Below are 18,438 nucleotides of genomic sequence, written 5' to 3' on the forward strand. Positions count from 1 at the left end.
CAATTCCGCATGCAAAAACACCTCGCTGTAATGCAGACACCAATAGAAGCTGCAATTAGTGGGGCTAGTACAAGTTTTTGCATAGGTGGGCAGGCAACGCTCAGAAAGATCTGGCAAAGCAGAAGTATCTAGATATTGGTCTGTCCCCCTTTTTGAAGAGCTAGGGAGTTTAAAGAAAAGCAACTTTCCAAATTCTTGGGGGAAATTTTTTGGCTCAAGTCCTTAAGGGGAACCCTCCTGCATTCACAAAGACCCCATATCCAAAATCCCCCCCTCCAATCTCAGATCCCGCCTTTCCCTCTCTCTGCAGTTCTACCAATCCTGCCTGATGGGCGCCGCCATCTTGCCCAGGCTGGAGGCGGGGACGCCCTTTCAACGTCACAAACGCGTTTTGTCCCCTCGGCGCCGCCGTCGCGGGGCGGGAGCGCGGCGTCCGCCCGGAGCCTCACGTGACCTCCGGGCGGGACCAATAGGGAGCGAGCGGGCCGGCGGCGGGCCAATGGGGAGCGAGCGGGCCGGCGGAGGGCCAATGGGGGGAAGGCGACGCGGCGGCCGCCGCCTCTGAGGTGGGTGAGACGCTCCGGCCGGGGAGGCGACGGCAGGCCCGGAAGGAGGCCCAGCAGCAGCCGCAGGAAGAGCAGGGCCTTCGCCGCGGTGGCGCCCGGGGACCCTCCGGCCATGCCGGTGCGGAGCGCCTCCTGCTGCTGCCCGCCGCCGCCCCCGCCGCCCCCGCCCGGCGCCTCCTCCGCCCGCCTCGAGCCGCCGCCCCCCATCAACACCGCCCAGCCCGGCGTCACCACCAGCCGCCTCTACAGCGGCGCCAAGTTCCGCGGGCAGCAGCGCTCCAAGGGCAACGCCTACGAGGTCGAGGTGGTCGTCCAGGTCAGGCCGCGCGGGGAGGAGAGGAGGGGACCTCCCCCGTGGCCCTCCCGCCCTGGAGGCTTTGGGGGCGGGGCGCGGGACGGGAGGGTGCCGCAGAGCCCACCCGCCAAAGCAGGCACTGTCTCCGGGGGAGCTGGTCTCTGCCAGCTGGAGGTCTCCAGGGCCCACCTGGGGGATGGCAACCCTGGCAGAAGGCCATAGAGCCCACCCTCCAAAGCAGGCACTGTCACGGGGGAGCTGCTCTCTGCCAGCTGGAGCTCAGTGGTCAAACTGGAGGGCTCCAGGGCCCACCTGGGGGATGGCAACCCTGGCAAAAGGCCATAGAGCCCACCCTCCAAAGCAGCCACTGTCAAACTGGAGGCCTCCAGGGCCCACCTGGGGGATGGCAACCCTGGCAAAAGGCCATAGAGCCCACCCTCCAAAGCAGGCACTGTCACGGGGGAGCTGCTCTCTGCCAGCTGGAGGTCTCCAGGGCCCACCTGGGGGATGGCAACCCTGGCATAAGGCCATAGAGCTCACCCTCCAAAGCAGGCACTGTCTCCGGGGGAGCTGCTGTCTGCCACCTGGAGGTCTCCAGGGCCCACCTGGGGGATGGCAACCCTGGCATAAGGCCATAGAGCTCACCCTCCAAAGCAGGCACTGTCACGGGGGAGCTGCTCTCTGCCAGCTGGAGCTCAGTGGTCAAACTGGAGGGCTCCAGGGCCCACCTGGGGGATGGCAACCCTGGCAAAAGGCCATAGAGCCCACCCTCCAAAGCAGGCACTCTCTCCGGGGGAGCTGGTCTCTGCCAGCTGGAGCTCAGTGGTCAAACTGGGGGTCTCCAGGGCCCACCTGGGGGATGGCAACCCTGGCAGAAGGCCTAGAGCCCACCCTCCAAAGCAGGCACTGTCACGGGGGAGCTGCTCTCTGCCAGCTGGAGCTCAGTGGTCAAACTGGAGGTCTCCAGGGCCCACCTGGGGGATGGCAACCCTGGCATAAGGCCATAGAGCTCACCCTCCAAAGCAGGCACTGTCACGGGGGAGCTGCTCTCTGCCAGCTGGAGCTCAGTGGTCAAACTGGAGGGCTCCAGGGCCCACCTGGGGGATGGCAACCCTGGCAAAAGGCCATAGAGCCCACCCTCCAAAGCAGGCACTGTCTCCGGGGGAGCTGGTCTCTGCCAGCTGGAGCTCAGTGGTCAAACTGGGGGTCTCCAGGGCCCACCTGGGGGATGGCAACCCTGGCAGAAGGCCTAGAGCCCACCTTCCAAAGCAGGCACTGTCACGGGGGAGCTGCTCTCTGCCAGCTGGAGCTCAGTGGTCAAACTAGAGGTCTCCAGGGCCCACCTGGGGGATGGCAACCCTGGCATAAGGCCATAGAGCTCACCCTCCAAAGCAGGCACTGTCACGGGGGAGCTGCTCTCTGCCAGCTGGAGCTCAGTGGTCAAACTGGAGGGCTCCAGGGCCCACCTGGGGGATGGCAACCCTGGCAGAAGGCCATAGAGCCCACCCTCCAAAGCAGGCACTCTCTCCGGGGGAGCTGGTCTCTTGCCAGCTAGAGCTCAGTGGTCAAACTGGAGGTCTCCAGGGCCCACCTGGGGGATGGCAACCCTGGCAGAAGGCCTAGAGCCCACCCTCCAAAGCAGGCACTCTCTCCGGGGGAGCTGCTCTCTGCCAGCTGGAGGTCTCCAGGGCCCACCTGGGGGATGGCAACACTGGCATAAGGCCATAGAGTTTACCCTCCAAAGCAGGCACTGTCACGGGGGAGCTGCTCTCTGCCAGCTGGAGCTCAGTGGTCAAACTGGAGGGCTCCAGGGCCCACCTGGGGGATGGCAACCCTGGCAGAAGGCCTAGAGCCCACCCTCCAAAGCAGGCACTGTCTCCGGGGGAGCTGCTCTCTGCCAGCTGGAGCTCAGTGGTCAAACTGGAGGGCTCCAGGGCCCACCTGGGGGATGGCAACCCTGGCAAAAGGCCATAGAGCCCACCCTCCAAAGCAGGCACTGTCTCCGGGGGAGCTGGTCTCTGCCAGCTGGAGCTCAGTGGTCAAACTGGGGGTCTCCAGGGCCCACCTGGGGGATGGCAACCCTGGCAGAAGGCCATAGAGCCCACCCTCCAAAGCAGGCACTTTCTCCGGGGGAGCTGCTCTCTGCCAGCTGGAGCTCAGTGGTCAAACTGGAGGGCTCCAGGGCCCACCTGGAGGATGGCAACCCTGGCAAAAGGCCATAGAGCCCACCCTCCAAAGCAGGCACTGTCTCCGGGGGAGCTGGTCTCTGCCAGCTGCAGCTCAGTGGTCAAAGTAGGAGATCTGCAGGCCCCACCTGGAGGATGGCAACCCTGGTACAAAGCCACAGAGCCCACCCTTCCAAGCAGCCACTGTCAAACTGAAGGTCTCCAGGGCCGACCAGGGGGTTGGCAACCCTGACATAAAGCCATAGAGTCCACCCTCCAAAGTAGACATTTTTTCCACGGGAGCTGGTCTCTGCCTCAGCACGGTGCAATGCCCTAGAGCAGAGGTGGCCAAACTCGCTTAACTTAAGAGCCACATAATGTCAGATGTTTGAGAGCCGCAAGACGTCAACATTCAATGTTTGAGAGCCACAAGAGGGAAGGAAGGAAAATAGATGGGGGCTGGGAGGGAGAGGTGGAAAGAAAGCAACTTTAACTTTAAACTCATTCTCCAAGCTGGCTGAAGGGTTTGTTGGAGGCTTTGAGAGCCACGCAATATGAGGCTGTTCAGACACCCAGTATAATCACTTGTCGCTGTTGTTTCATACCGGATTAAAAGTGGCTGATCAGACAGCAACATCTGCCTCCCGGTATTAACTCGTAGTAGCCCCTCCCCCCATCCTTTTCGGAACCAGAGTATTTTGTTACCTGCTCCTTTGCGGTGTTTTTTGAGCTCTCCGGTTTCACCTCGTAGTTTCCCTGTCTGGATAGTTCTCGACCAACTTCCGGATGTCTGAAGGCTGTCCCGGAGCAAAAGGAGCCTCAGATATCCAGTTTACGGTCGCCATTTTTTTAACTACTGAGCGATATGTGCATAACTGCATAACCACATAATGGTTTAACCTGTGCGCATTAAAGTGGAGGAAAAAACGAACTGCATGGTGCCGTCGTGTGGACGGCAGAAGACAGTTTCACCGCGGAGTGATTCAAATTGCGGTATGGCAGTCTGATCGATAATATCTGGAACAAAGATATTCGGAACAGAACTGGGTCCGTTTAACACGGACTCAACAACTGTGTGAACAGGGCCTATGTGTGAAAGAGCTACATGTGGCTTCTGAGCCACAGTTTGGCTACCCCTGGTATAGATACATGTGTGTATGTTATGTACATATGTGTATTAAAGCATCTTCGAGGTAAACAAGATTTTCATTTTCTTTTAGCTTTGACTCTCAAAAGCTCATACCCTGAACATTCTTGTTGGTGCTGCTAATGCTTGGTTCTAGGTGTTCCGCTGCTGGCCAACACAGCTACTGTCTTAAGTTATTCACTTGTAGATGTGTGGGCATGTGTGCGATTTCTGCACTTGTTTGGTGTAGTGGTTAAGTGTGTGGACTCTTATCTGGGAGAACCGGGTTTGATTCCCCACTCCTTCACTTGCACCTGCTGGAATGGCCTTGGGTTAGCCATAGCCCTGGCAGAGGTTGTCCTTGAAAGGGGAGCTGCTGTAAGAGCTCTCTTAGCCCCACCCACCTCACAGGGTGTCTGTTGTGGGGGAGGAAGGGAAAGGAGGTTGTGAGCCACTCTGAGACTCTTCGGAGTGGAGGGCGGGATATAAATCCAATATCTTCATCTACCTCACAGGGTGTCTGTTGGGGGGGGAGGTAAAGGAGATTGTGAGCTGCTCTGAGACTCTTCGGAGTGGAGGGCAGGATATAAATCCAATATCTTCATCTACCTCACTGGGTGTCTGTTGTGGGGGAGGAAGGGAAAGGAGATTGTGAGCCGCTCTGAGACTCTTCGGAGTGGAGGGCGGGATATAAATCCAATGTCTTCATCTACCTCACAGGGTGTCTGTTGTGGGGGAGGAAAGGAAAGGAGATTGTGAGCCGCTCTGAGACTCTTCGGAGCGGAGGGCGGGATATAAATCCAATGTCTTCATCTACCTCACAGGGTGTCTGTTGTGGGGGAGGAAGGGAAAGGAGATTGTGAGCCGCTCTGAGACTCTTCTGAGTGGAGGGCGGGATATAAATCCAATATCTTCATCTTCTTCTTCTAAGTCAGCAGTAGCAATTTGTTGAAAGTGGCCAGAGGTAAAGCTTTGTGTATCTGTCTAGATAGATATGTGCATAGGCATGTCAATGAAGGAATGTGAATAACCTATGAAGAAAGGTTAAAACACTTGGGGCTCTTTGACTTGGAGAAACATCGACTGCGAGGTGATATGATTGAGTTTTACAAGATAATGCATGGGAAAGAGAAGGTAGAGAAAGAAGTACTTTTCTCCCTTTCTCACAATACGAGAACTCATGGGCACTCAATGAAATTGCTGAGCTGTCAGGTTAGAACTGATAAAAGGAAGTCCTTCTTCACCCAAAGGGTGATTAACACGAGGAATTCACTGCCACAGGAGGTGATGGCGGCTACAAGCATAGCCAGCTTCAAGAGGGAATTGGATAAGCATATGGAGGAGAGGTCCATCAGTGGCTATTAGCCACAGCATATTGTTGGGACTCTGGGGCAGTGATGCTCTGTATTCTTGGTGCTTGGGGGGGCAACAGTGGGAGGGCTTCTAGTGTCATGGCCCCACTGATGGACCTCCTGATGGTGCCTGGGTTTTTTGGCCACTGTGTGACACAGTGTGTTGGACTGGATGGGCCATTGGCCTGATCCAACATGGCCTCTCTTATGTGACGCAGAGTGTTGGAATGGATGGGCCATTGGCCTGACCCAACATAGTTTCTCTTATGTTCTTATTTCTGGGGCAGTGATGCTGTGTAGTCTTGGTGCTTGGGGGGCAACAGTGGGAGGGCTTCTAGTGTACTGGCCCCACTGATGGGCCTCCTGATGGCACCTGTTTTTTTTGGCCACTGTGTGACACAGAGTGTTGGACTGGATGGGCCATTGGCCTGATCCAACATGGCTTCTCTTATGTTCTTATGTGACACAGAGTGTTAGACTGGATGGGCCATTGGCCTGATCCAACATGGCTTCTCTTATGTTCTTATGTGACACAGAGTGTTGAACTGGAGGGGCCACTGGCCTGATCCAACAGGGCTTCTTATGTGACACAGAGTGTTGGACTGGATGGGCCATTGGCCTGATCCAACATGGCTTCTCTTATGTTCTTATGTGACAGAGTGTTGAACTGGATGGGCACTGGCCTGATCCAACATGGCTTCTCTTATGTTCTTCTGTGACACAGAGTGTTGGACTGGATGGGCCATTGGCCTGATCCAACATGGCTTCTCTTATGTTCTTCTGTGACACAGAGTGTTGAACTGGAGGGGCCATTGGCCTGATCCAACAGGGCTTCTTATGTGACACAGAGTGTTGAACTGGATGGGCACTGGCCTGATCCAACATGGCTTCTCTTATGTTCTTCTGTGACACAGAGTGTTGAACTGGAGGGGCCATTGGCCTGATCCAACAGGGCTTCTTATGTGACACAGAGTGTTGAACTGGATGGGCACTGGCCTGATCCAACATGGCTTCTCTTATGTTCTTCTGTGACACAGAGTGTTGGACTGGATGGGCCGTTGGCCTGATCCAGCATGGCTTCTCTTATGTTCTTAAGTCACGCCAGGCCCTCCTGTCTTCCACCATCCTCTGAAGTCTGCTCAAATTCATGTTAGTTACATCAGTAACGCTGTCTGGCCATCTCATTTTGCCGTCCCCTTCTTCTTTTGCCTTCTGTCTTTCCCGGCATCAGGGTCTTCTCCAGGGAGTCCTCCCTTCTCATTTGGGGGCCAAAGTTGTGCATACGTAAACCTCATTGTTACACCTGTCTGATTCTGCTACTGTTATTTCTCGGGGGGGGGGGGTGCGTGCGAAAGATGGTCCTGTGTCAGTTGTCTCTCTGCTTGTCCCACATCTGAGATTACTTTCTTGTCACCGGTGTTCCCTCTAAGCTGAGTTAGCGTGAGCTAGCTCAGTTTTTTAGCCCCCAGCTCACGCATTTTCGTCTTCACTCAGGAAGGGTGGCCCCAGAGCAAACCAATGTATGCGGTAGCCAAATTGCTCGCTCGCAAGTTCAATGCCAGTCGCTCACAAAGTCAAATTTTTGCTCACAAGATTCCACAGCTTAGAGGGAGTATTGCTTGTCGCTCTCCCCTCCTTTTGCTGTTGCTCCAGATGTGTGACTCCTGCCCTGTATACTTCCTGTTTCCGCCCCAGATATTATCCCGGTGGTTTTCCCGCATCCCAGATTCCACCCAAGATAACGCTCTTGCATACTCTCTCTATCTTCAGTCTGATCTTCCTCCTTCTACAGAGCGTATAAATTCTGGATACGTAATCAAGTTCAGCGCTGCTTACCCCGGATATCCCCTTTCCCTTCCCTTGGACCCAGTGTGCTCTTCTTTTCACCTTTTTCCACCCCTCCCCTCCGCATCCGTTGCCCCTTCCCTACGTCATCACGTTGCCTCCCATCTCCTCTGCTTCTGGTCCCCCTGTTACATTTCCCAAAGCTGGCTTTCATCCCAGGTTGTCGCTTCCTTTCCTCCAAACGGCTCGACATGCCTGTCATGGAGGCGTCTTTGTCTGGAGTTGCCAATTCCACTGTGGCTGTGACCCTCTTTAATGCTTCCCACTCTTAATAGACTCTCAGTCCTTTCACACAGCCCGGATGAGACATTCTGCCTCTGTGAAGTACGACGCCCTTGCTCGGATTTCTGTCTTGCGGTTGCAGCTTTTTTCCTTGAATATACCACCTCTGCATTTCCACCTCTGATGCACTCCTGTTTCTCTTCCTTCTGCCCTGGGCTTCCTGCCCTGGCTTCTCCACCCTCACCGTGTCCCCGTTTTTCTCCCTCGACAGTTCTCCCATCAGTTAAACTCACAAGCATCTTTCCTGCTTTACATGGAAGCTGTGTATGCCCAGAGGTTTCGTTGGTTGAATTTTTCCTCATTGATTTTCCTCGTTGATTTGTTTTACTACTGGAGGAAAATTACTTGTTGAATTCCTGTTTGTTGGGGATGCTTACTTTGAGAGCTGGTTTGGTGTAGTTAAGCGTGCCGACTCTTATCTGGGAGAACCGGGTTTGATTCTCCCGCTCCTTCACTGGCAGTTGCTGGAATGGCCTTGGGTTAGCCATAGCTCTCACAGGAGTTGTCCTTGAAAGGACAGCTGCTGTCAGAACTCTCTCAGCCCCACCTACCTCGCAGGGTGTCTGTTGCGGGGGAGGAAGATAAAGGAGATTGTGAGCTGCTCTGAGATTCGGATTGGAAGGCGGGATATGAATTCAATTTCTCCTCCTCCTCCTCCTCCTCCTCCTCCTCCTCCTTCTTCTTCTTCTTCTTCTTCTTCTTCTTCTTCTTCGTCTTCGTCTGGGCTTTTCATAGAAGCTGTGCTGGGAAGAAAACGGTCTGAAGGTGATCTGGTCCATGAAACAGCCAGCTTTGCCCACCCCCAAAGGTGTAGTTTTGGTTTGGGTGCATTGTAGGAAATGAATAAAAGCTCTGCTCTGTTGGTATAGAGTTCTTTTCATAGAATCATAGAGCTGGAAGGGACCTCCAGGGCCATCTAGTCCAACCCCCTGCACAATGCAGGAAACTCACAAATCCCTCCCCCAAAATTCATAGGACCCTCGTTGCTGTCAGATGGCCATCCAGTCTCTGTTTAGAAACCTCCAAGGAAGGAGAGCCCACCACCTCCCGAGAAGGAAACCTGTTCCACTGAGGAACCACTCTCAGCTTCTTTCCCACTCAGGAACCGGTCAGGAAGTTCTTCCTAATGTTGAGCCGGAAACTCTTTAGATTTAATTTCAACCCATTGGTTTCAGTCATACCTTCTGGAGCCACAGAAGACAATGCCGCCCCATCCTCTCTATCTTTTAGACCAGTGTCTTGTTTTCAAGATGTTGCCGCTTATACAAGCTACAGGGTTATTCTAAGACAGGGGTGGCCAAACTTGCTTAACAAGAGCCACACAAAATAAACATCAGATGTTTGAGAGCCGAAAGACGTGAACATCAGATGTTTGAGAGCAGGAAGGAAGGAAAGCAAAAAGATGGGGAGGGAGGGAGAGGTGGAAAGAAAGCAACTTTAAATGCATTGTCCAGGCTGCCAGCTAGTTTGACTTGGAGAAGTAATTTAAAGAGACTTTAAATGCCCTCTCCAAGCCAGCTGATGGGGCTGTGGGGGCTTTGAGAGCCACAGGATATGTGTGGAAGAGCCGCATGTGGCTACCGAGCCACAGTTTGGCCACTCCTGCTCTAGGAGAAGCCTCTTCCGGGGTGAGGGACAAAAGGTTTCAGGCATGAACGCTGCAATTCTCAGGCCTTTCTTTTTTTGATGTTACTGGATTTTTTTGGATTTATATCCTGTCCTATACTCTTGAGTCTCAGAGTGGCCACAATCTCCTTTACCTCCCCCTCCCCCCCCTACAACAGACACCCTGTGAGGTAGGTGGGGCTGAGAGAGCTCTTACAGCAGCTGCCCTTTCAAGGACAACTCCTAAGATTATCTAATCTAATCTAAGAGAGCTATGGCTGACCCAAGGCCATTCCAGCAGCTGCCAGTGAAGGAGTGGGGAATCAAACCTGGTTCTCCCAAATAAGAGTCCGCACACTTAACTACACCAAACCAGCTCTCAAAGTAAGCATCCCCAACAAACAGGAATTCAACAAGTAATTTTCCTCCAGAAGTAAAACAAATCAACAAGGAAAGTCAATGAGGAAAAATTCAACCAACTAAACCTCTCTGGGCATACACAGCTTCCATGTAAAGCAGGAAAGATGCTTTTGAGTTTAACTGATGGGGGAACTGTCGAGGGAGAAAGATGGGGACACGGTGAGGGTGGGGCCGAGAGAGCTCTTACAGCAGCTGCCCTTTCAAGGACAACTCCTAAGAGAGCTCTGGCTGACCCAAGGCCATTCCAGCAGCTGCAAGTGGAGGAGTGCGGTCAATGGTGCGGTCTCATTTGGAGTACTGTGTGCAGTTCTGGTCACCGCACCTCAAAAAGGATATTATAGCATTAGAGAAGGTGCAGAGAAGGGCAACTAGAATGATTAAAGGGTTGGAGCACTTTCCCTATGAAGAAAGGTTGAAACGCTTGGGGCTCTTTCGCTTGGAAAAATGTCGACTGCAGGGTGACATGATAGAGGTTTAGAAGATAATACATGGGATGGAGAAAGTAGAGAAAGAAGTACTTTTCTCCCTTTCTCACAATACAAGAACTCGTGGGCATTCGATGAAATTGCTGAGCAGACAGGTTAAAACGGATAAAAGGAAGTACTTCTTCACCCAAAGGGTGATTAACATGTGGAATTCACTGCCACAGGAGGTGGCGGCGGCCACAAGTATGGCCACCTTCAAGAGGGGTTTAGATAAAAATATGGAGCACAGGTCCATCAGTGGCTATTAGCCACAGTGTATGTGTGTATATAACATTTTTTGCCACTGTGTGACACAGAGGGTTGGACTTGATGGGCCGTTGGCCTGATCCAACATGGCTTCTCTTATGTTCTTATGAGTGGGGAATCAAACCCGGTTCTCCCAGATAAGAGTCTGCGCACTTAAGCACTACACCATACTGGCTCTCTTTTTATTTCACTGCACATCCGCACAGTTCGGCTTTTTCTGTCACACTATGGTAGTCATAGTGGCTCCGTAGGAGAGGGCAGTGGGATCCACAAGATCTGTCTAGGGAAGAATGTCCCCGACACTGATTGAGACGTTAAGTCTAGTAAGTTGCAGGCTATCTACTGACTAAAAAGAAGAGTAGGTTTTTATATGCCGCTTTTGTCTACCTCCAGTAGTACCAAAGTGGCTTTCAATCATCTTCTCTTCAAGAACATAAGAGAAGCCATGTTGGATCAGGCAAATGGCCAATCCAGTCCAACACTCTGTGTCACACAGTGGCCAAAAAGATTATATATATATACACACACACACACATATATATATATACACTGCGGCTAATAGCCACTGATGGACCTCTGCTCCATATTTTTATCTAACCCCCTCTTGAAGCTGGCTATGCTTGTGGCCGCCACCACCTCCTGTGGCAGTGAATTCCACATGTTAATCACCCTTTGGGTGAAGAAGTACTTCCTTTTATCCGTTTTAACCCGACGGCTAAACTTCCTCTCCTCACAACAGGTATCATGTGAGGTAGGTGGGGCTGACAGAGTTCTGAGAGAACTGGGACTAGCCCAAGGTCACCCAACAAGCTTCCAGAGAAGGAGGAGTGGGGAATCAAACCCGGATCTCCAGATTAGAGCCCATCACTCTTAACCACAGCACCATTGCATCATTCTTCCTTGGGCTATTGGCTGTAAAGGAGCAGGTTGTTTGTTCTGTAGACAGAAGGCTTTGGGAAGGCACAGGTTGTACCACTGGGGCAGATGTACCTAATGCCGGAGGTGGGCGGGAGAAGAAGTGGTAGCAACAACTGTGACTCAGCATACTCTGCCCCAGGGCGCACTGTCGTGTGGTCAGCAACCAGGGCTGAATGGGACAAGTCAGTCTCTTCGATGTTCTTTCGAGTCATAAGAAGAGCCCTGCTGGATCAGGGCAGCTGTCTGTCTAGTCCAGCATCCTGTCTGACACAGCGGCCAACCAGTTCCTCTGGAAGGCCAACAATAGGGCATAGAGGCTGAGGCCTTCATAAGAACCTAAGGAGAGCCCTGCTGAATCAGACCAGTGAGGGTCCATCTAGTCCAGCATCCTGTCTCACACAGCGGCCAACGAGTTCCTCTGGAAAGCCAGCAACAGGGAAGACAGGCCGAGGCCTTCCCCTGAGAAGAACATCAGAAGAGCCCTGCTGGATCAGGCCAGAGATGGTCCATCTAGTCCAGCCTCTTGCCTCACACAGTGGCCAGTCAGTTCCTCTGGAGGGCCAACAACAGGGCCCAGAGGCCGAGGCCTTCCCCTGAGAAGAACCTCAGAAGAGCCCTGCTGGGTCAGACCAGTCTAGTCCAGCATCCCATCTCACACAGCGGCCAGCCAGTTCCTCTGGAAGGCCAGCAACAGGGCAGACAGGCCGAGGCGTTCCCCTGAGAAGAACATCAGAAGAGCCCTGCTGGATCAGGCCAGAGATGGTCCATCTAGTCCAGCCTCCTGCCTCACACAGTGGCCAGTCAGTTCCTCTGGAGGACCAACAACAGGGCCCAGAGGCCGAGGCCTTCCCCTGAGAAGAACCTCAGAAGAGCCCTGCTGGATCAGACCAGTGAGGGTCCATCCAGTCCGGCATCTCATCTCACACAGTGGTCAGCCAGTTCTTCTGGAAAGCTAACAGCACAGAGGGCATAGAGGCCGAGGCCTTCCCCTGATGTTACCTCCTGTCACTGGGCTTCAGAGATCGCCTGCCTGAGAATGTGGAAGTTCCCTTTAGCTGCCTCGACTAGTAACCGCTGACGATGCGCCTCCCTTCCTTGAATCTCTCTAATCGCCTTTTAAAATCTGTTTATTCCGGTGGCCATTGTTGCATCCTATGGCAGCAAATTCCACGCTTGAATCGCTCATCACATAAAAAAGCATTTCCTGTTTATCCTGAATGTAGTCTCCCAGCAGCATGTGACTGGGCTATCACCAGGCACCGACTGCTGGCTACCTGTTCCTCAGCCTTTGCCTCCCAAGGGTTCCTCACATTATTAAGATGCGCATTTCCCTCGCTTTTCTTCCAAAGAGTTGCGAGGGGCTTTGGTGTCCCCACTCCATCGCCCTCCAGGCCCAACCTGGCTTCTGTTTGAGCTGCAGAACCGCAGCAGTGCCCCTTGAGAAGCTGTGGCTCAGATAAACCTTTGCATCTGTAGCTGCCGCTGTCTTCTAGTCCCCGGTGTTCCTTCTAAGCCGAGGGAGTGTGAGCTAGCTCATAGCTTTTTAGCCTCTGGTTAAAGTGAAAAGGTTCTTCTCCACATCTCATTACCGGGGAGATCGCACGGTCAGAAAAAGATGGCTGCCTGCTTCTACACCAGAGCAAAGTATCCTCAGCCAAGCATCCCAAGGAAGAGAGAGTCCTTCCCCCTTTGCCGGGAAGTTTTGATAACTTCCCTGTCTCCACCCACTTTACCTCACTCCCTCCATCCCCTTAACCAGTGTTCCCTCTAAGCTGAGGGAGTGTGAGCTAGCTCACAGCTTTTTAGCCTCCGGTTAAAGTGAAAAGGTTCTTCTCCACATCTCATTACCGGGGAGATCGCACAGTCAGAAAAAAGATGGCTGCCTGCTTCTATACCAGAGCAAAGTATCGTTCTCAGCCAAGCATCCCAAGGAAGAGAGAGTCCTTCCCCCTTTGCCGGGAAGTTTTGATAACTTCCCTATCTCCACCCACTTTACCTCACTCCCTCCATCCCCTTAACCAGTGTTCCCTCTAAGCTGAGGGAGTGTGAGCTAGCTCACAGCTTTTTAGGCTCTGGCTAAAGTTAAAAGGTTCTTCTCCACATCTCATTACCGGGGAGATCGCACGGTCAGAGAAAAGATGGTTGCCTGCTTATACACCAGAGCAAAGTATCCTTCTCAGCCAAGCATCCCAAGGAAGAGAGAATCCTTCCCCCTTTGCCGGGGAGTTTTGATAACTTCCCTGTCTCCACCCACTTTACCTCACTCCCTCCATCCCCTTAACCAGTATTCCCTCTAAGCTGAGGGAGTGTAAGCTAGCTCACAGCTTTTTAGCCTCCGGCTAAAGTGAAAAGGTTCTTCTCTACATCTCATTACCGGGGAGATCGCATGGTCAGAAAAAAGATGGCTGCCTGCTTCTACACCAGAGCAAAGTATCCTTCTCAGCCAAGCATCCCAAGGAAGAGAGAGTCCTTCCCCCTTTGCCGGGAAGTTTTGATAACTTCCCTGTCTCCACTCACTTTACCTCACTCCCTCCATCCCCTTAACCAGTGTTCCCTCTAAGCTGAGGGAGTGTGAGCTAGCTCACAGCTTTTTAGCCTCCGGCTAAAGTGAAAAGGTTCTTCTCCACATCTCATTACCGGGAAGATCGCACGGTCAGAAAAAAGATGGCTGCCTGCTTCTAAACCAGAGCAAAGTATCCTTCTCAGCCAAGCATCCCAAGGAAAAGAGAGTCCTTCCCCCTTTGCCGGGGAGTTTTGATAACTTCCCTGTCTCTACCCACTTTACCTCACTCCCTCCATCCCCTTAACCAGTGTTCCCTCTAAGCTGAGGGAGTGGGAGCTAGCTCACAGCTTTTTAGCCTCCGGCTCACACATTTTTGTCTTAGCTCAGAAAAAATGGCCCCCGAGCAAGCTCATTTATTGATTTAACTCAATCTCTATCCCGCCCTCCCCACCGAGGCAGGCTCGGGGCGGCTCACATGGTCATGCGTAGGCATGAATATAAACATACAATAAAACATTAAAACAGTAAAAACAATTTAAAACATAGAAATTGACATTTCAGGCGCTATGATCGTAAGTGCATTGTCTTGCTCTTCCAGCTGGGTGTCCATATCTTAGTGGTCTGGATGTTCTGTATGGAGCAGATTGCTAGAGGTAGTCCAGATATTTTTCGGAGACTGTAGTAGCCAATGATCTAACTGGTGAACTCTTATCTGGGAGAACCGGGTTTGATTCCCCCCCTCCTCCACTTGCAGCTGCTGGAATGGCCATGGGTCAGCCATAGCTCTCTTATCTGGGAGAACCAGGTTGGATTCCCCACTCCTCCACTTGCAGCTGCTGGAATGGCCTTGGGTCAGCCATAGCTCTCACAGGAGCTGTCCTTGAAAGGGCAGCTTCTGGGAGAGCTCTCTCAGCCCCACCCACCTCATAGGGTGTCTGTTGTGGAGGAAGAAGATACAGGAGATTGTAAGCCTCTCTGAATGATTCAGAGAGAAGGGTGAGGTATAAATCTGCAGTCGTCTTCTTCTAGTGGTGAAGTGTGCAGACTCTTATCTGGGAGAACCGGGTTTGATTCCCCCCTCCTCCACTTGCAGCTGCTGGAATGGCCTTGGGCTAGCTGTAGCTTTTGCAGGAGTTGTCTTTAAAAGGGTAGCTGCTGTGAGAGCCTTCTCAGCCCCACCCACCTCACAGGGTGTCTGTCGTGGGGGGGGAGAAGATATAGAAGATTGTGAGCCGCTCCGAGTCCCTGATTCAGAGAGAAGGGCAGGGTATAAATCTGTAGTCGTCTTCTTCAAGAAAGCGGATGCTTGGCTTGTGGTCTACAGCCGCGTGGCTCTCTCTGCTTCTTCTTTGACTTGAGCAGCCGGTGGTCCTAGTGAGCCTGGTAGAGGTGTAGAAAGCTATGCACAGTGTGGAGAGAGTCGACAAAGAGGACGCTCTTCTCTCTGTTCTAAAATACAAGAACTCAAGGGCATCGAATGAAGCTCATGAAAGGGGATGCAGAACGGGCAAAAGGAAATGGTTCTTCACTGAACAAGTGGTTGAGATGCGAGATTTGCTGCTGGAGAATGCAGTGGTGGCCACAGGCATAGCCTGCTTTAAAAGGGGAGTAAACAGATTCATGGAGGATGAGTCTGTCAGTGGCTATTAGTCATGGCGACTAGTGACACATTCAGAGGTACGAGACCTCTGAATTCCAGAGCCAGGAGGCAACATCAGGGGAAGGCCTCAGCCTCCATGCCCTGTTGTTGGACCTCCAGAGGAACTGGTTGGCCACTGTGTGGGGCAGGAGGCTGGGCTAAATGGACCACTGGTCCGATTCATCAGAGCTCTTCTTATCAAGGGAAGGCCTTGGCCTCGCTGCCGTGTTGTTGAACTTCCAGAGGAACTGGTCGGCCACTTTGATTGACAAGATGCTGGACTAGATGGACCCTGACTGGTCTGACCAAGCAGGGCTCTTCTGATGTTCTTCTCAGGGAATGGCCTCAACCCCTGTGCCCCATTGTTGGCCCTCCAGAGGAACTGGTTGGCTACTGGGTGAGGCAGGGGGCTGGACTAGAGAGACCCTCATTGGTCTGACCCAGCAGGGCTCTTCTGATGTTCTTATCAGTTGAAGGCCTCAGCATCTCTGCCCTGTTGTTGGCCCTCCAGAAGAACTTTTTGGACTCCATGTGAGGAGATGCTGGACTAGATGGACCGCCAGTCTGATCCAGCAGTGCTTTTCTTACATTCTTCTCAGGGAAGGCCTCGGCCTCTCTGGCCTGTTGTTGGCCCTCCAGAGGAACTGCTTGGCCACTGGGTGAGGCAGGAGGCTGGACTAGATGGACCCTCCCTGGTCTGACCCAGCAGGGCTCTCCTGATGTTCTTCTCAGGGGAAGGCCTCAGCTTCTCTGCCCTGTTGTGGGCGCTGCAGAGGAACTGGCTGGCACCTGTGTGAGATGGCATGCTAGACTGGGTGGACCCTCACTGGTGCTTCTGAGGTTTTTAGCAGGGGAAAGCTTTGGCCGCTCTGCCCTGTTGTTTGCCCTCCAGAGGAACTGGTTGGCCACTTTGTGAGACAGGGTGCTGGCCTAGTTGGACCACTGGGCTGATCCAGCCGGGCACTTAAGTTCTTGTTGTTGTCTTCTAACAGTTGATGAAGAGGCTTTTTTGTTGTGGTCGTTTGGTTTGATGTACCCCTAATAACTGTTACTGGCCTTCTCTGTCGTTTTTGGTGTTACATGCGTTTATAAGTATTTATTGTTTTTTGTGTGTGTATCTAGCAATATGTGTATACACACACACACATATATACATACGCGCGCGCACACAGACACACATATACATATTTATATACCAGGGGAGGCCAAACTATGGCTCTTTCACACATATTGTGTAGCTCTTGAAGTCATCCTATCAGCTGGCTTGGAGAAGGTGTCTTTCTCTTTAAATCACTTTTCCAATCCAAACCAGCCAGTGGCTTGGAGAATGCATTTAAAGCTAAAGTTGCTTTCTTTCCACCTCTCCCTTCCTCCCCCATCTCTTTGCCTGCCTTCCTCCCTCCCTCCCTTTTGCATCTCTCAAAAATCTGGTGTTCATGTTTTATGGCTCTCAAGCATCTGATGTTTATGCAGCTCTTACATTAAGCAAGTTTAGCCACTGATGATAGAAGGTAGATATTGGATTTTATATCCCGCCCTCCACTCCAAAGAGTCTCAGAGCGGCTCACAATCTCCTTTACCTCCCCCCCCCCACAACAGACACCCTGTGAGGTGGGTGGGGCTGGAGAGGGCTCTCACAGCAGCTGCCCTTTCAAGGACAACCTCTGCATGAGCTATGGCTGACCCAAGGCCATGCTAGCAGGTGCGAGTGGAGGAGTGGGGGATCAAACCCGGTTCTCCCAGATAAGAGTCCGCACACTTAACCACTACACCAAACTGGCTCTCCACTGCAGATACTGTATGTCCTTGTGTGTGTGTGTGTGTGTGTGTGTTAAGGGTTTTTAAGCTGAAATGCTTTCCTGTTTACCACCTTGGGGACCCTGTTTGGATGACAAGGTGACATAAAGATGTTTTAAAGAATGACATAGGAAGGGGGAAATGAGTAAGGGCGATGAAGAACATATGAACATATGAAGCTGCCTTATACTGAATCAGACCCCCCCTCGGTCCATCAAAGTCAGTATTGCCTTCTCAGACTGGCAGCGGCTCTCCAGGGTCTCAAGCTGAGGTTTTTCACACCTCTTTGCCTGGACCCTTTTTTGGAGATGCCGGGGATTGAACCTGGGACCTTCTGCTTCCCAAGCAGATGCTCTACCACTGGGCCACCGTCCCTCCCCAAAGGAAGGAGTCCATCCAGAATTTAACACTAGGAGCTGGATATATAGTAGCAGAGGCAAGGAGGGGCTCCGGAATTTCAGGTGGAGTGGGATGCGTTGGAGGGTGTCGCCCCCTCTGTCGGGGTTTCGTGAGCCTTCCGGATGAGCAGCCAGCGTGCGGTCGGAGCGGCTGCTGGCACGGCAGGCGAGTCACTCAGTTCCCCAGCTCTGCTGCTTTGGAGACCCCTGGCCCGTTCTTCACTTCCAGGGAGGCGGGGAAACGTTGTGCTAAATTGCTCGGAGATCACAAGGAGCGAGACGCCCGTAGTCGTGTGGCGCCTCGGGACTGGTCTGGAAAATCTCCCTTGCCAGAACATGGCATCCAAATACCAGGCGCTGGGATTTGTGTCTTGCTGAGTCCAGGACAATGCACGACGCAGGCGAAAAGGATTCGGACTGGCGCAGAGCCGGCCTCTTTTTAAAAAGCAGCCCGCTGTTGCTTAGCAGCCACTAATATTTCCCCAGCATTGCCTTAATTTAGCTGCCAGGCGTCCCGCTTCCTCGGCTCCAGGGGGAGGGATCGGAACAGCAAGCTGCGTTTCAAGGGCTCGGCATGTGCTCTCGGGGTCCGCGTTACCCGCCAAGAGCTCGCAGCTGCACAGAGAAACCCATGACAAGGTTCACTGGCAGCTCACTCTGCCACGATAGAGGGACTTTTAATGGACCGTTAAGCCGGTTTGGTGCAGCGGTGAAGTGTGTGGACTCTTATTTGGGAGAACCGGGTTTGATTCCCCTCTCCTCCGCTTGCACCTGCTGGAATGGCCTTGGGTCAGCC

General features: G+C 52.8%; 1 protein-coding gene across 1 annotated transcript in view; it reads left to right on the forward strand.

The window, feature by feature from the left end:
- The first annotated feature begins 648 nt into the window (after positions 1–648).
- Positions 649–18,438, forward strand: part of GID4 (GID complex subunit 4 homolog) — a 29,770-nt gene continuing 11,980 nt past the window's right edge. Inside the window, exon 1 of the mRNA XM_060260584.1 lies at positions 649–882. Within this exon, the coding sequence (XP_060116567.1) occupies positions 679–882 (204 nt within the window). The 5' untranslated portion in view covers positions 649–678. The remainder of the gene's footprint in view (positions 883–18,438) is intronic.

Source organism: Heteronotia binoei, chromosome 20 (genome assembly GCF_032191835.1).
Source record: "Heteronotia binoei isolate CCM8104 ecotype False Entrance Well chromosome 20, APGP_CSIRO_Hbin_v1, whole genome shotgun sequence".
Taxonomy (NCBI): Eukaryota; Metazoa; Chordata; class Lepidosauria; order Squamata; family Gekkonidae; genus Heteronotia; species Heteronotia binoei.